The sequence below is a fragment of the Bidens hawaiensis genome, unplaced genomic scaffold (assembly GCF_021521415.1).
Source record: "Bidens hawaiensis isolate Kalapana, Puna unplaced genomic scaffold, B.hawaiensis_p1.1 tig00000780_1, whole genome shotgun sequence".
Lineage (NCBI taxonomy): Eukaryota > Viridiplantae > Streptophyta > Magnoliopsida > Asterales > Asteraceae > Bidens > Bidens hawaiensis.
This window is the reverse complement of record NW_027491045.1, coordinates 4514823-4530974: the sequence shown is the minus strand read 5'-3', so window position 1 is coordinate 4530974 and position 16152 is coordinate 4514823. Positions and strand designations below refer to the sequence as shown.

The 16152-nt window shown below is 33.2% G+C and overlaps 2 protein-coding genes across 3 annotated transcripts; both read right to left on the bottom strand.

Moving 5' to 3' along the window:
- Positions 1–5731: 5731 nt before the first annotated feature.
- Positions 5732–8720, bottom strand: LOC143537319 (protein ABCI12, chloroplastic). Of its 2 annotated transcripts, none has more exons than XM_077031118.1 (7): positions 8367–8413; positions 7240–7356; positions 6912–7158; positions 6655–6819; positions 6310–6385; positions 6138–6202; positions 5732–6054 (listed from the first exon to the last, which is right to left on the bottom strand). In XM_077031118.1, exons 3-7 carry the CDS (start codon positions 7101–7103, stop codon positions 5902–5904), a joined length of 651 nt encoding a protein of 216 aa, XP_076887233.1. In that variant the 5' UTR covers positions 7104–7158; positions 7240–7356; positions 8367–8413; the 3' UTR covers positions 5732–5901. The 2 variants fall into 2 exon arrangements, with proteins under 2 accessions (XP_076887233.1, XP_076887229.1); XM_077031114.1 differs by having other exon boundaries at positions 5734–6054; positions 6912–7148; positions 8367–8720.
- Positions 8721–10047: 1327 nt separating this feature from the next.
- Positions 10048–14483, bottom strand: LOC143538917 (glutamine synthetase, chloroplastic-like). The gene is made up of 14 exons (XM_077032362.1): positions 14311–14483; positions 12698–12951; positions 12561–12600; positions 12368–12471; positions 12232–12280; positions 12048–12154; positions 11885–11972; positions 11676–11804; positions 11506–11580; positions 11345–11398; positions 10845–10882; positions 10607–10766; positions 10465–10525; positions 10048–10363 (listed from the first exon to the last, which is right to left on the bottom strand). The coding sequence occupies exons 2-14, from the start codon at positions 12943–12945 to the stop codon at positions 10224–10226; spliced, it is 1293 nt and encodes a 430-aa protein (XP_076888477.1). The 5' UTR covers positions 12946–12951; positions 14311–14483; the 3' UTR covers positions 10048–10223.
- Between the last annotated feature and the right edge of the window lie 1669 nt (positions 14484–16152).

Here is a 16152-nt window from a genome sequence, read left to right as displayed (position 1 = left end):
GTAAGAATTATATTTTACGGAGTTTTCATTGAAAAGCATGATAATAAATTATACACCTTTGGTGACTTGGTGTCATATTTTGATTGTTTGTAGGCTCTCTTCCCCATTTTCCTATGGAAAGACTTATTTTCTCCTCTTATCTTCTCTTCCTACCTCGAAGACGCATTGTACACAAATATAGATGATGCTTTATTCGTTTTTCTTATGTCATTTGTAACTCATGACGTTATAGTCATAGTTCATGTCATCATTTTATCGCTACAATTGTAGCTACTACCACCATAGCCATGTATTTGTGCCTCTTACATCCGCAGCTATGAGATTAGAACAGTCGCCGCATTTGCCATCACAAATATTTTTGTGTATGTTTTATGTTTTTGAGATTGTTTATTTAACAACATCTTCATGGTTTTGCACTCCATTCAAAATGTGGTTTCCTTCCATGAGATAGGATATTGATGTGTCGATGAAAGCATGTGTGATCTTGTGTATTTTACTTGTTTATATGCATCGAACACGAGTACTTTGAGTTTTTTTATGTTCAGCAGGTGTGCGGAGCTTAGCGGAGTTAATTTGGAGTATTTAAGTATGAAGAAATCCAAGTGTGAAAGAAGAGGAGTAATCGAGGGCTTAACCGGATAATCCAAGGTCGAGAAAACGGAAATGGATGTGTTTGGCACTGTAGCGACCGTAGGCTACGGGTGCCAGACCGTAGCCTACAGTCTACGGCCCAGCCGTAAAATACAGTTTACGGGTTGTTTTTATTTTGGTTTGTTTTCTTCCATATTTAAGGAGGAAAAACCCTAAGATTGATTATCCTTCATTCTCTATCACATAGGGGCGATTTTGGGGCTATCTTTCACCATCATATCATCTCCTAATCATCATAATCGTTGATGCAATCATCCTTCCACACCATAATCAAGAGATTCAAGATCAAGATGCAAAGCTAAAGATCTCATAACCATCTCTAGGCGTATGGTGGAGTTGTACTTTGGATTTTTGGTATTTTAAACCTTAACTTTGGATTTGGTTAATCATTCGGTTGGTCAAATCTTTATAATTGTTTGTGTGCTTAAACAGTTTTTTCGTATTTGAATGCTTAATCTTTTATCGGTTAATTAATTTGATGTGAACAACAATTAGGATTGAGTTCTTATCGTCATTGACATGTTCATCATTAACCATATTATTGATTCCGTGCGTCAAACCTAAAACGGATAATCAAATAGATCCTTGTTAAGTTGTGCCAATCGTTTGGATTAAGTTCTAACATTTAACATAGCCAAATATTTATTCCTTTGGTTTACTTATCTAAACAAAGATAATTCCAAATAGGTTTTATTAATTGTCCAATTTGCTTCAAAACCTTAAACCTAGAGATTTGTTATTTTCCCAGTATTGCTTTACAAATTACTCTTAAACTGATTGACATCGTTTGTCCACCCTATTATATATAACAAAAGACATAGCGTAAACCGACCAAACGAGAACTTTGTTTTCTCTTTTTTTTATTTTAGTTCCGGTACCGTAACGAACGTGACGGAAACCGGCTGAAATCGCGTAGACTCACGTTATTTGGTTTTAGTTTTGGTCTCGTAATGAAAACCGACCGAAGGACAAATTTGTTTTATTTAGTTATGGTACCATAACAAATGTGAAGAAGACCGACTGAATTTGCATAGACTCACCGCCCGCGATTGACAATACTCGGGGTTTACGAACGCCCGAGTTTTACCGACCGATGCCACCTCATAGGTCTGCCTCAAATTTTGTATTATTTTTGTTTTTATTTTTTGTTTTAGTTCCGATACCATAACACACGTAACTGAAACTGAATTCGCGTCGACTTACTACTTCCATTCACGTAGCCGACAATGCTTGAGTTTTACCACTGCTCGAGTTTACAAACCTCCCCGCGCCGGTTGAAAATGCTAGTTATTAGTTATAATTAATTAAAAAACATTAAACCAAACAAGCATTTTTCATTGATTCCATATAAATTCGATACCTTATTTGCCTTTACTAGTAAAGATAATATTTTAAATATTTTGATGACCTTTCAACATCAATCAAATATATTAATTAAAGTTTATTATAATTATCTCCACCATAACCAGGTGATATGATTTTTTTATCTTTCGTTTGTAATTCCACTATTTAACATTGGTCAGTCATATCTATAAGATAAGATGATCTACTTTATTACTTTACCTTCAACTAGGCGTCAAGTGCTCAATAGTTATCCGGTTTCATCAACCAACACAACATCACTAAGAAGGAAACATATTAATATGATAAATCAATCTAATCATAATATCTCGAATGTTCTTCACTAAGTTATCTATAAACTTTAATGATAATATATCTTGATTCCTGATGTACTCTTGAGAGATATGATTATCATATATATATCAATAAAAGATATGCAGGATTCTTGAATAGTGATGATATTATTCTTGGAATACTGGAGGGAAATTATAATATATAGATAAAGTGTCATGGAAAGTAGCTTTGAAGAGCCTATATAAAGATGGCATACCACTGCTTGTTACTGACACATCAAATCATGCACAAATTAATGAATGTTCTAGTGTGATGGTACTTATTGGTACATGATCTGTACCACCAACCAAATATATTTACTGTTTTATCTGATTAGGAAAGCTTTATGCAAACCAAGGTTTCTTCATATGGCTGCAAACAAGAAATATGAATGTTTCGTCAACACATGATGGAAACTATGAAGGTACGTAAAGAGCGGTGACAGAAGAGAATGAGCACACATGGCCTTTCTTGCATGCTTCGTGTTTTACATGCTTGAAGCAATGTGTGCTCACCCTCTATCTGTCACCACCCGTATACTCTCCTCATCTCTACTATCCTCATCTTTAGTTGTATTAAATCATTAAGTTCTATTTGACATTCTCTTAGGTATAACCGCACACTTAATTATAGAAGTATGAACATGCATGAAAAAGCATGTCATAACAAATCACTTTTGAATCCTAACTAGTTGCTTTAAGCGTGCTGGATGTGGCAGGGACGCAGCAGGGTATGTATCTGTATCGGGTTGTAGCATATTAAAAACTTGTGTTGTTTGTAACTTAATGGAACTTGAAGGTTATTACCAAATTAAAAAAAATTGAAATTGCAAGGTTAACTGTGTAACTATTTGAAACTATGGTTTTAATATATATTATGGGTTTTGATCAAATACAAATGAAATTAATGTGTTAAACGTGAAAATCAAGTAAGGTAATTATATATGCAAGTAGAGTAATTATGTAATTACATCATAAAGTAATTACATAATTGCTCTACTTGATTCTCATGTTTAGCACGTTAATTTCATTTGTACATTAACTTTCCCCAACATATAATGTGAAGAACCGTTAATAACGGGCAGATTTTAGGTAATGATCCCTTGATGAAAGTAAGACACATTGATAATCCTTAGATGAAAATGAGGGGTGCTCACATCACTGATGGATCACCACTAACGTCAGTCGATGTATCACCAACATCCGCTTCACTGTCAAAATAATAATGGATCGACATCACTGACAAATCATCAATGAGTTGTCATTGACAAGTATGTGACGATAGTTTCATCAAACGATAAAATGTACTTCTTTTCTTTTTCTACATGACTTTGATGTATCCGTTGATATGTTGCATATGCAACATGTAACACCCTAAGGTAATCCTGCATTGGGGGTGGACATGAGAGATTCTGCTTATTGAATCGTTAACGCATTTTGAGCTTTATACTAGTGGATGATAGTATATCTTCATAGTTAGGCATTTAATGTTAGGATAGTTAACTTTCTAAAAAATCTCCGCTTGAACTACCAAAAGCAAATTCAATATTCAATATTGTAATGTTTTCTTCGATAAAGGTCATTTTCTAGCCGTGATACATTAATAAATTACTTAAAAACAAACAAGTGTAACTTTTGTTAATAAACAATAGGTAAATTGGAAATAAATAATCTCTTTTTTTGTGTATTGACCAATAATAACTCCACCTTTAAAAATTTATGCTTGCGGTCCAACGTTTCGACTATCTTTCTCTCAATGGACCTCCGTTAAAAAACACTTAACGTCGTTAGTGTTTTTCCGAATTTCAAACCAATGTTTTAGGGCGTTTGATCGGAAGAAAGATACAAGTCGACTGACGTAAAACTTATCTTAAAATGATGATTCAAATGGCTTGATTTTTGTTAATTGAAAATTCAAACACCCAAATTGAAACACGGTTTCATCGTTTCGAGATAAGTTTTACACCAGTCGACCCGTATCTTTCTTCAGATCAAAACCCTAAAAAAATCAGTTTGAAATTCCAAAAAAAAAAAGAAAACATAAAAAACATAGCGACGCTAAATGTTTTTTTAATGAAAGACCATTGAGATATAAATGGTCAAAAAGTTGGACCTATATTATAATATTTTCTTACACACTTCGAGATACTTCAGTATCCCATTATCTCAAAAGAAAATATTTTAAAAGAAGAAACACACGAATGAATAATATTATTATATCCCACATGTTGTGCTATGTGATCACATTAGCTGCCTGTTGACTATTCACAAAAGCCTCCCATTAATACTACTTCTTCATCATCATCTTCCCAACATCCATGGCTAATAATATTTACACACATCAAAACATGCAACTAGACATATACAATGGTCCACCTCGTAACTTCAGATCTTACAGTGTTAATAATAATAATAATATGGACATCATTGTTGCTAATGATTTGAAGTTGAAGAAAGTGAAGTCAACAAATGGATCAGCAACAAAGACATGGGGTTTTGGGGATGCTGAGTTTCAAAGGAAGAAGAGAGTTGCAGGGTATAAAGTTTATGGTGTTGAAGGTAAACTTAAAGGGGGGTTTAGGAAGAGTTTTAGGTGGATTAAAGATAAGTATAATTATGTTGTTTATGGTTAGTTAGTTAGTTAGTTATGTTTTGTCTTTTGTTTTTTTTCCTATGATTGGTTGGTCGGAAAAACATGTTCGTGGTTACTGATTCTGTTTTCAGTTTCATAAAATCTGAATTCAGTTTAAACCGAATAATAATTTAAATAACAAATTATGGTTATTTAATTTATTTTGAATGACAAGTATTGGTAAAAGGGAAGTTATTTAATTAATAAATCCGTGCAGTTGAAATAAAAAACGAACCAAATTTAAATTTGGGTTTCGGGTTGGTTTTTTGCTTCGACTGGAAACGTTGTTGAAAATCTTTTCATCGTATGAATTCGATGTTTTATACGGCTCTCTAGACTTGTCAATTTCATGTGTGGAGAAGATGTTGATGTAGTAGTGTTTGGAATCATTAAGATGGATTATAAAATATGTTTGTTTGGTCGGGTTAATTATTATATGGTTTGAAAACGGTTAAACTGAAACAAATTCGGTTTTATTCAGTCGTGATTATTATTTAGCCACCTCTTTTATAGCCGCCGTCTAAATTAGCCCCCACATTCCCCCCCCCCCCCCCTTCTTTTAAGTCGGTTGGATAGATGTATCCTCTCTTTACACGTGTATTATTTTGATTGTTTTTTGGACCATATTGTACTTTTTAAGGTTTTGTAATGCCGCATTTGCAAAAATTTGAACTCAAAACATCATACCACTAGACCTCTTTATTTACTTAACGTTAAGTATTTGCCACGTCTATATAATTTACTCATTTGACCTGTTTGAACCGTTTGAATAAATATGATAGAAACAAAACGACTGCGCTTTAAATCTTTCTGATTTCTATATTGATGTGAGAACCGAAATGAACCAAAACAAATATAAAAGACAGCCCAGCTCGACTATACTGCGAAATAACCTTCAAATAAATATAAACAAATCATAACTGAAGACCATAATATCATATAGCCTCAAATAAGTACATACTCAGACAAAGCAGCAGCACCTATAAGTCCAAAGAGTGTCACAACTGATATCACGTCTGAAACCGGTGCAGAAGACGCCGACGAGAAATAAATCTTGTGAGAACTGCAGTCACCCCGGAACCCTCTAACCGTCATCGCCTATAAAACACCACAAATAAATTATAAAAAAAATTCATAAAAAAAAATGATTGCTTTTTAATTAAGTGTAAAATATTTCGAACCTGTGTGATCTGCTCCGCGTGATTAAATATATTTTTGAAGATCCGACGTATGTACGTGAAGAAAACTGCAATTTCACAGGAAATTGGGTGATTCTAAAATAAAAATTATTTATTTTTTTAAATAAAGAGAACGTAGTGATCGTTCTTTAAATTAATTAATTAGTAAATTTACCTTCGACGGTCTCCATTGTAGCCAACTGTTGCCAGTTTATCCTCCGGGATACAATCCCCAGCGCCACAATCCAGACCTGATATTAGCACATTTAGGTTATGATTTGCATCTCTGTTTAACGGGTCCCGTTTGAATCGTATTCAAATGCATAAAAACACTCTCAAATCACATTATTAACAGTAAAGCTGGAATCTTTTTGTGCTCACAATAGTTTTTGTAACCATAAATAGCACATTTATTGTTTATAAAATAAAAAGGACGGATAATAATGTGTTTGTGGGCCCATGTAACTTGAACCGGCACGTTTTGCCACCTTTAAACGTAAAAAAACCAAGTTCACCTCACCTCATCGAATACGAGGTTAATAAACCTTAATGACAGTAGAAGCGTAAGAATAACTTCAGCCACCGGGACACCAACATATGTCAAAGGCTTCATAAACCATTGTAGAGCAAACGCGAGTTGTTCCGGTGTAGTAGTTGTCAAACAAAGACTCGCACTTTGAAAAATCTACAACAAAAGTTAATAATAATAATAATAATAATAATAATAATAATAATAATAATAATAAATAAATAAATAAATAAAAATAAAAAACTTACAGTAAAAGTTAAGCAAGCGGTTGTACTGGCAAGAGACAACCCTTTTCTTGTAAGCTGCAACGGTCCTAATTTGAAGAGTAGATAAGAATAACCGTCAATAGACGGTGGAATATTGGGCAAGCCAGTCAATGAAGGTGGTGGTGTTCTAGACTGAACCACCATGGGAACACTATCAGCGCCGAGCCCCACCATTAAGAACAAAATGGCAGATAATAGAGCGGTTCGTCCCAGTTGATCCTACAAATAGCTGCATTAGCAAATCACTATTTTCAAAAAGATGATTGATAAAGAAAAAATAATGGTAATAAAGAAGACGGATGATACGTACCATCCAAACTTGTTTTGGTTGGATCCATATGGATAATGTGGCGAGAAACGTGATTAATACAAAACGCATGTAGATGTGGGACCGTGCGGGTATTACAACTAAAACCAGAAGCCATGCCTGCTCGAGTTATAAGAAGATATTAATAAATGTGAATGTCTATGTGTTCTAAAAATAAACTAAACATGTCAGCCGATTAAACAGATCGTGTTCGGGTTGAATCCAGCCCGGGTTGACAGTCAACCGATTTAACTAAACATGTCAGCCCGTTTAACCCATTTATTACAACTCGCCAGCCGTTCAACAAGTTTACAACCCACCAACCTGTTTAACAGGTTTACAACATATCAACATTTTCCACTCGTTTAGATAAATGGGTTAAGCATGTCGTGTTCAAGTTCCACAATAGGGAATCAAGTATTGACATGATTAATCATACGGGTCATGTTCGGTTCAACGTTCCAACCCGCCAAACTAGGGGTGTGCAAGAAACCGAAAAAACCGAACCGGAACCAAAAAAACCGAAAAACCCAAACCGAAAAAACTGAACCGAAACAAAAACCGACGGTTTGATATTATGTATTTGTAAAAACCGAACTTATGGTTCGTTTTGGTTTTGCATGTAATAAAAACCGAAAAAACTGAACCGAACCGAATTTCTAGATTTTTTTTTACTTTAAGTAATTCACAAGAATTTAATAAATATGTAACTCTAATATTTTTTGCCAAATTTATAACAGTCACTTAGTTAATAATCAATAAAAATATTTATACCTAAATTAATTATTTTCTGTCAACTTTTTTAGGGCCTAAAATTTCAATCTCGAATGGCAAATACCGAAACAAAAAAAACCAAAACCGAACGGTTTCAAAAATACAAAAACCGAAGTATTGGTTTTTCGGTTTGGATTTTGCCCAAAACCGCACAGAACCACACCACGCACTCCCCTACCCCAAGCCCTAAAGCCACTATTTTTTTATCCCTAAAAACCCCAAATTCAAGAAACAAAAACAACCCCCATAAAACCAATAAATTAGGTTTCAAAAACCCACAAATCCAAACCAAACACTAAAACAAACAAAACCCATGAAGCAATTACACAAACAAGCTAAAAAGCAACAATCTTTACCAATTTTATTCTTGGATCAACAGAATGCAAGAAAGTGGTGGGTGAAGCTATGAACTGGCAAATTGGACTGGAAGTTGCACCTGCAATTGACCTTAAGATATTCTCAGCTGAGATAATATTATTAGGCAACAGTTTGTCCCATTTTGGTGGGTTAGAATCAGTGTTTTGTGTGCATTTGATTAGGGCTTTGAAGATGGGTTTGGTGTAAGAGTATTTGGGGGTGTTTGGGCTTATGGGAAATTGGTGAGTGGAGAAGATAAGGGTATTTCGGGAAGAAAGTGTGAAATTTGTGGGTGGGTGGATTTGGATGTTCATTTGGGTGGATGGTTTTGAGAGTTTGGTTCAGAGAAGATATATATTTAGTTTTAAGTTCATGTGCCAATTAGTTTTAAAGATTTTGCCTTTGTTTATCCGGAGACGTTAGTTAAAGCGTCACGTAGACTGAATTATTGAAAGTTGTTACCTATGATATCGGATCTTATAAGGAGCTAGGCAATGTTGTAAAAATACTGACTAGGTGCAAAATTAATCAGACATAATTGGCCTTTTCTGACGAGTTTATGGCCAAAATCGACGGTTTCCGGCGAGATTCCGACCAAAATTAGCGGTTTCCGACAAGATTCCAGCAAAAATCAGCGGTTTCCAGCGAGATTCCAACCAATCAGGCCAAAATGTGTTTGTCCATGTATAAAACTAAAATTACATATAAAAATGTGTGTGTATAGAAAACTAAAAATTATCCATTACAGGCCTATCCGATTAATCGCTAGTCCACACCTCACCGCCCGACTAGCGACTAACGATTTTTACAACACTGGAGCTAGGACAGGCTTTGGCTCATTCAGCTTTTTCGCTCAACAAGGTAACTTTTTTCAAAAAAATATTATATATAGATTCCGGCCCATCCATATTATTTGTGTTTGGCCCACACTTGATTTTTTTTAAATAAATTTCGTTTAATAGCCAAGAACGGAAAATCGTTTACCTATTAAACGTAAAGAAAGCCCCATAAGCTCTAAAACAAAAAAGGTCCAAGCCCAATTGATTTTTAAACAAAAAAAGTTCACAATAAGCAAACACTCACAAACCTAATCGAACAACCGAAGCATAAGAATTTTTGTTTGTTGTGGATATATGTGTTAGGTTAATTATAATGGAAAACTAAAAAGCATTGATTATTTTTTCAAAAGAAAGGTTAATGAAAATCAAGAAGACGAGAGAAAACGTCAGAAAGCTTCACAACATGTGAGCCTTAATTATCATGGGAAAACCGAAAACCATATATTCTTTTTCATACACTCATCTTTCCCCTCGCATCTTGTCTTTGTTTGATTAAAAAATTGTTTTTTTATATGTAAGAACATTAAGTTGAATGATTGGATTTAGAGCTAAATTATTGAATTGGTGTTTTAATTGAATGATTGAATATAGAGTTTTTATTGTTTGACCCGACCCAAAACTTATAAGTAGGAAAAAAAATTTAAGGTCTCATGGCTTTCAGCCCATCCATACTAGATGTTCAAGATCTGCAGTACATTGCGGTCCAAAATTACTAGAACCCTTAATGCAGTGGTTTTAAGTAGGACCTTGAGGTTCCATATACTAGATAATAAAATAGAGAGAAAACATCCCAAATCATGAGGATGTTTTCTTCAATACAAAATGAAAAATGACACAAATACACACATCAAAATGTGCATAAACTTGTCCAACAATCATCTTAAAAAAAAACCATCCATTTGCTACAAAAAGCTTTGAATATGAAGCAGTGATGACCTTTTGGGACCTTTATTTACACCATGTCAAATAAACCAAACTAGAAACAGAAAAACGCGCTTCCAAACACCATGGGCCGACCTACACGTTCAATGCCAACTTCTGTGCCGCGAGCGCTTCAGCCTCGAGCGTTGGCTCCCAAAGGATTGTGGTTTCGGCAAGTAATCCCGTCACTGTGTATGGGTCCATGTTCGATGCAGGACGCCTATCTTCCAAGTAACCTACACAAAACAAAATGAGAATAATGTAAGATGTTAGATTATGAATTTGTTATAAATGTTAAAAATAATTTTATAATAATAATAATAATAATAAGTTATACCTTTGCCTGCCTTCTCAGTGTCACGCCCCACACGGATGGAGCAACCACGGTTAGCTACTCCCTGCAAGTAGACCAAATGCCATAAATAACGGTATAGAAAACGTTTGATGCTATAACATTTAAGATAATATGTTTTATATACCCATGAAAACTGGTTGATGCTGGCGGTTTCGTGCTTCCCAGTCAATCTTCTTTCATTTCCTTCTCCATAAGCGCTGATGTGTTCTTTGTGGCGAAGTGAAAGGTTTAGAATCGCCTTTTTGATTACCTCGAATCCACCATCTTCTCTCATGGCTAATGTACTGCAAATAAAGAGAACATATTAAGAATACATATTTTTGAAATTTAATCGTAAATGGTAATTATTGATCACTAAATACCTGTAGTTAGTGTGACATCCTGCTCCATTCCAGTCTCCCTGTCAATGCAAATCATATATATTTATCGAGTTATATATAAATCATATAAATTTGTTAATATACTCATTATAATATTTTAGGCCCGTTACAATTTAGTCTAGTTTTAATAACTGTTAAGGGTCAACACATCGTTGTTCACATTTACGTTTACTTGGTTTTAGCTCAGTTATGTTCGTTCATCTATGTTCAGTTATGTTAGTCCGTTTACATTTGTAAACCGTCCGTTTATATTGTTAAGAACGAACATAAAAGGACACGAACATACTAAATTTATTAACAAACGAACATGGACAAGAAAACCAACGTTGGTTTAGTTGTTCGTGTGCTTGTTTGATTAAAGTTAAACGAACAGACACGTCATAATGATTTCATGCAAAAAATAAATTATTAGTGAAAAAATATATCTTTTTGTGAATCATATTCAACAAGCTAATAGTCATCAAGAAAGATTCATATTTTACCTCAATCGGCTTCGGGTCAAGTGTCAGGACTACACCAGCTTGCTCAGTAATTCTCTGTTAAATAAACTTGGATTTTAAATTATTATTAAAATAAAATGTTAATAATAACAGTAATAATAATGAAAATAATAATAATTATAATAATAGTTTAGATGATTGACCTCAAGGAGATATCTAGCACACCAGATATGGTCACCAGCTTCAATTCCCACACTAGGACCAACTTGAAACTCCCACTGCAAAAAATAATAATATTAATAATTACTGATATTATATTTCTGTTTATAAATTATTTAAAACAAGAATTAAGGATAATGAGTAGGAAAAATACCTGTCCGGGCATAACTTCTCCATTGGTTCCACTGATGTTAATTCCAGCATATAAACAAGCCTTGTAATGCGCATCCGATATGTCTCTTCCAAACGACTTATCTGCACCAGCACCACAGTAGTACGGGCCCTGTCGTTTACATAATAATAAATTAGTTAAAAATTAAATAACAGTTAACACGCGCCGTTTCGAGTAAATTTAAATAGTACCTGAGGACCGGGGTACCCTCCAGTCGGCCAACCCAAAGGCCACTTCACATTTGGTTGCAGCAAAGTGTACTCTTGCTCAATTCCAAACCTAATATCAGATTTTGTTAAACAAAAGTTTAGTTTTTAAAATAAAAAATAAAATATTTTAACCAGATAAACGTACCATGGCACTTGTGACACGACTTTCGGGTCACTGAATATCTCAGCAGCCTTAGCACGTTTGTTTGTCGGGATTGGTTCGCCTTGTGGTGTATATGCATCACAGATCACCTTAAAAATAAAAATAAAAATAAAAATTTAAGTTAATATATTTTATAATACTATTTTACTTGTATGCAGTTACTCACCAAGATGTTGTTTCCACCACGGAAAGGATCCTTAAAGATCGCCTGCGGGCTAACAAAGTAAAAAAACAATTACAGTTACTTCATTGTAAAAGATTAAAAGATTTGTTTTTTAACTGTTATAATAAATAAGACTTACTATAAGATAACTTCACTGTCTTCACCGGGTGCTTGTCCGGTACTTGATCCATCATAGTTCCATTTTGGAAGCTCAGACGGATGCTCAACAGGTTTTGAAATTGTCTACAAAAAAAAAAAAAAAGGTTTAGATTATCATCAAATATAATCAAAACATTAATCTCAACATGTTACATATTTAGTTATTTACATACCCTTGATTTGCTGCGCACGTCTGTCCCGGACCCTCCGATCCTGTTTCAAAACATAAAAAGTATGAAACTTGATAAGTAAAACTGCTAAAACATATGAAGTATTAATAGATGCGAATATAAAAAGTGAAAAAGGTTACCAAATGTATTCAGCAATGATCTTATCAGTGTAAGGAGATACATCCAAGTTTAGCAAGTCTTCCAGTCTGTTAATTGTTCCATCTGCTGAAGCACATATTCTGAACTTTGTAGCGGTTTTGAGTGAGCCTTTCTTGTTTGGTTTCAAAGAAAAAGAGTTCCACATTTTGGATGTCATCGAGCTCGGTTCCATTGCGCTTTTTGTTAAACGCATCTGCCATTGAACCGAAGGAGCCAAACATTGTGCCATTTTCACCTAATCATATTATTAAACACAAAAAATAATGTCACTAAAGAAAATCAAAAGTCAACAATGCAGATTCTTCAACAAATACTTATAAATAATAAATATGCAAAGTAATATAAAAAGCTTTCACTCACGTTTGCAGTGACGGATCTAGAATTTCTGATAAAAGCACGCGCTTTCACACAAAATTATTTCGCTTCCGGCTAACAAATTTTTTTTTTATTTATTTAACACTATAAAGTGCAAAACAGAAACTTTAAAGTATGCACTATGCAGTGTCCCTCATGCATGTATGAACTTGTTATACATATTTATATATATATATATATATATATATATATATATATATATATATTACAGTCCCACCACTACAAATCTCAATCAAGCACTTTTAGTACCACCAAGTGACTTCAACTTAAACTTAATAATATTGCTAATCTTGGATTTTATATTTGTTAACTAATGACCTACTTTTTGCTCCCTCTTTACATAAACTTTATCCAAGATTATTGGAATTAGCTTCCTTAAATCTTTATCTTAATTTAATATTAGTATATTTAGTATATTAGTATATGAGTATATGAACCACTTTTGCTTTAAACAGTATTATAGTATATCTATATATAAAGTATAGTATAGTATCAGATTCAAAAGGCAAAAACTAGATATTCTGTGATGCAATCAACCCACTTCCAGAATGATCAAGAATCTCATCAAGTTCACATTTTTTTCACATATTGCATTGACTAGTATTATGCAAGGGTATTTTGGTCATTTTTAACATCATCACATGAAAAAACCAAGAATAAAGTATGCATTTTTCATGTCAAAAAAATACTAATAATCAAGAAACGATTTGGTCTTTTTTTAGCATACTAACACTAGCCAATGGTGGTGTCATTTACAAATATGCAAGGGTAATTTGGTCATTTTCTCATCATCACATGAAAAAAAAAACAAGAATAAAGTATGCATTTTTCATGTCAAAAAAAGATATGATCTTGTTTTTAGCAGACTAACACTAGCCAGTGGTGGTCATTTACAAATATGCAGGGTATTTTGGTCATTTTCTCAACATCACATGAAAAACCAAGAATAAAGTATGCATTTTTCATGTCAAAAAAAGATTTGATCTTGTTTTAGCAGACTATCACTAGCCAATGATGGTCATTTACAAATATGCAAGGGTATTTTGGTCATTTTCTCATCTTCACATGAAAAAACAAGAATAAAGTATGCATTTTTCATGTCAAAAAGATAATAATCATAAAAAGATTTGATCTTGTTTTAGCAGAGACCAGCATTAGCCCATGATAGTCATTTACAAAAAAAAAAAAAGGTTGAGAATGTAGGGGATGGTGGGCTTACCGGAGGAGTGATGGAGGTTGGCCGGAAAAGTAGCCGGAGAGTGGTGGTGGCGGCGGAGGGAGTGGGAAATGGGAAGTTGTTAAATGGGTATAAAAAAGGTTATTTATAAATAAATACAAAAAATGGATAATAAATAAATAATAATAAAGAAAATGGTGGATTGGTGGCCTTTTGAGAATAAGATAGGGGTGTGGTGGGTTGGGTGGAGGAAAATGGTTTTAAAGTAACCCCTCATGTATAGGATAAGGTTTTTATCAACAAACTATGTCTATATGCCTCATGTATGTTAATCATAGGTTCATTGTATATGTATATATTATATAGATCATGAGTAGCATGTGTGTATGTATAAGTATTTGTGTATGTATTTGTGAGAAATATAGGTGGTAACATCTGTTATTAATATTATTTGATGTGTTTTATTAAAATTAATTTCAATATATAATATCGTCTTTTATATATATATATATAGGGTAAGGTTAACGTAAAAAACAATAGTTTTGTGAGAAGAATAAGAATAGATATAGACCCTTAGATCTATGATCTAGTGGTTAAGATTGGTAGTTTCTAAAAGTTGTATAGTTTCCTATTTACATGATATAATGTCCTATTTAGGTGGTGCACTTTATTTTAAAGACTTCTCACACTTCTCAAAAACAATTGTTTTTTATTTGAACTCTTTTCTATATATATATTTATACGCACATATATGTATAGGGGAAAGTTAACGTGCAAATGAAATTAACGTGGTAAAAGTGAGAACTAAGTAAAGTAATTATATATACAAATAGAGTAATTATACTAATTACAGTATGATGTAATTACATGATTACTCTATTTTTATATATAGTTACTCTACTTAATTCTCACGTTTAGCACGATAATTTTATTTGTATTTGATCCAAACCCTATATATGTATATTGTATTTTTAAATATATTTCTCATATAGTTTATTTTAATAGATGTGTAGAAGTTTATGAGATGATTTAGGTATACTAGACTTGATAATATGTATGTGTATCATGTGTATATGTGCATGCACATGTATGCATGTGGAGGAAATGTTTTGACTTAGGTGGTAACGTATGTTATTAGTTTTATAATAACTGATGCATTTATTTGATGGCAAGACAAAACTAGTATTAATAAATTGATTATATCAAAGTTTTGAAGATCAATAACTTATATTAATAAATTTGTAAACCTTTGATGAGATGATTTAGCTTTACTTTCTCAATTTTTTAAAACTTGATAATTTTAACGGGTTTTAATGATTCAGTGTCATCGGTGACTACCATCACCGCTAATGGTCGCCTCCCAAATTACCATCTATGTCGGTAGCTTCGCTGCCAATAGTTGTCATAAAACAAATGTAACGAAAGAACGCGTTATTATATTTGTTTTTCTAAAAAACCAATATAATTAGCCCAAAGTGTCCATTGGAGGTCATTTAAATTTTAAACTTGATCAAGTCAAAGCTTTTAAGGCAAATAACAAGTCACTATATCATTTAATTACATGAAACTCAAAAGCAATATAGAATACAAATAATTTTAAATTTAAACTCTTACATAAAATAACACAATTTGTAACTAAGGTGAACTCTTTGATGTTTTCATCATGTAGGTTTCATTTGTAACATATTTTACAAACTCCGGCAAGTTTAACCGTGAAAGTTTAACCGTTCACTAGTTATTCAGTTGAATCGTGTGCTTAATTCAGATTGGTTATCCAAAACGATTTTTTAATACCAGTCCATACAATCTGTCTAAATCAAGTTTTGTATTAGTGTTTGATCGCTTCATCGAGTCGAGTTCATGTGTTCTTGAACAAACATGGAC

Coding starts and splice junctions, on each gene's coding strand:
- LOC143537319 (XM_077031114.1), bottom strand. CDS start 8,681: ATGAACATCCAAATCCACCCACCCACAAATTTCACACTTTCTTCCCGA. Junction 6,820..6,911: donor CCGCTTGCTTAACTTTTACT/GTAAGTTTTTTA, acceptor CTTTTGTTGTAG/ATTTTTCAAAGTGCGAGTCT. Junction 6,055..6,137: donor ACGCGGAGCAGATCACACAG/GTTCGAAATATT, acceptor GGTGTTTTATAG/GCGATGACGGTTAGAGGGTT.
- LOC143538917 (XM_077032362.1), bottom strand. CDS start 12,945: ATGGCACAATGTTTGGCTCCTTCGGTTCAATGGCAGATGCGTTTAACA. Junction 12,281..12,367: donor GACAGTGAAGTTATCTTATA/GTAAGTCTTATT, acceptor TTACTTTGTTAG/CCCGCAGGCGATCTTTAAGG. Junction 11,581..11,675: donor GAGAAGTTATGCCCGGACAG/GTATTTTTCCTA, acceptor TATTTTTTGCAG/TGGGAGTTTCAAGTTGGTCC.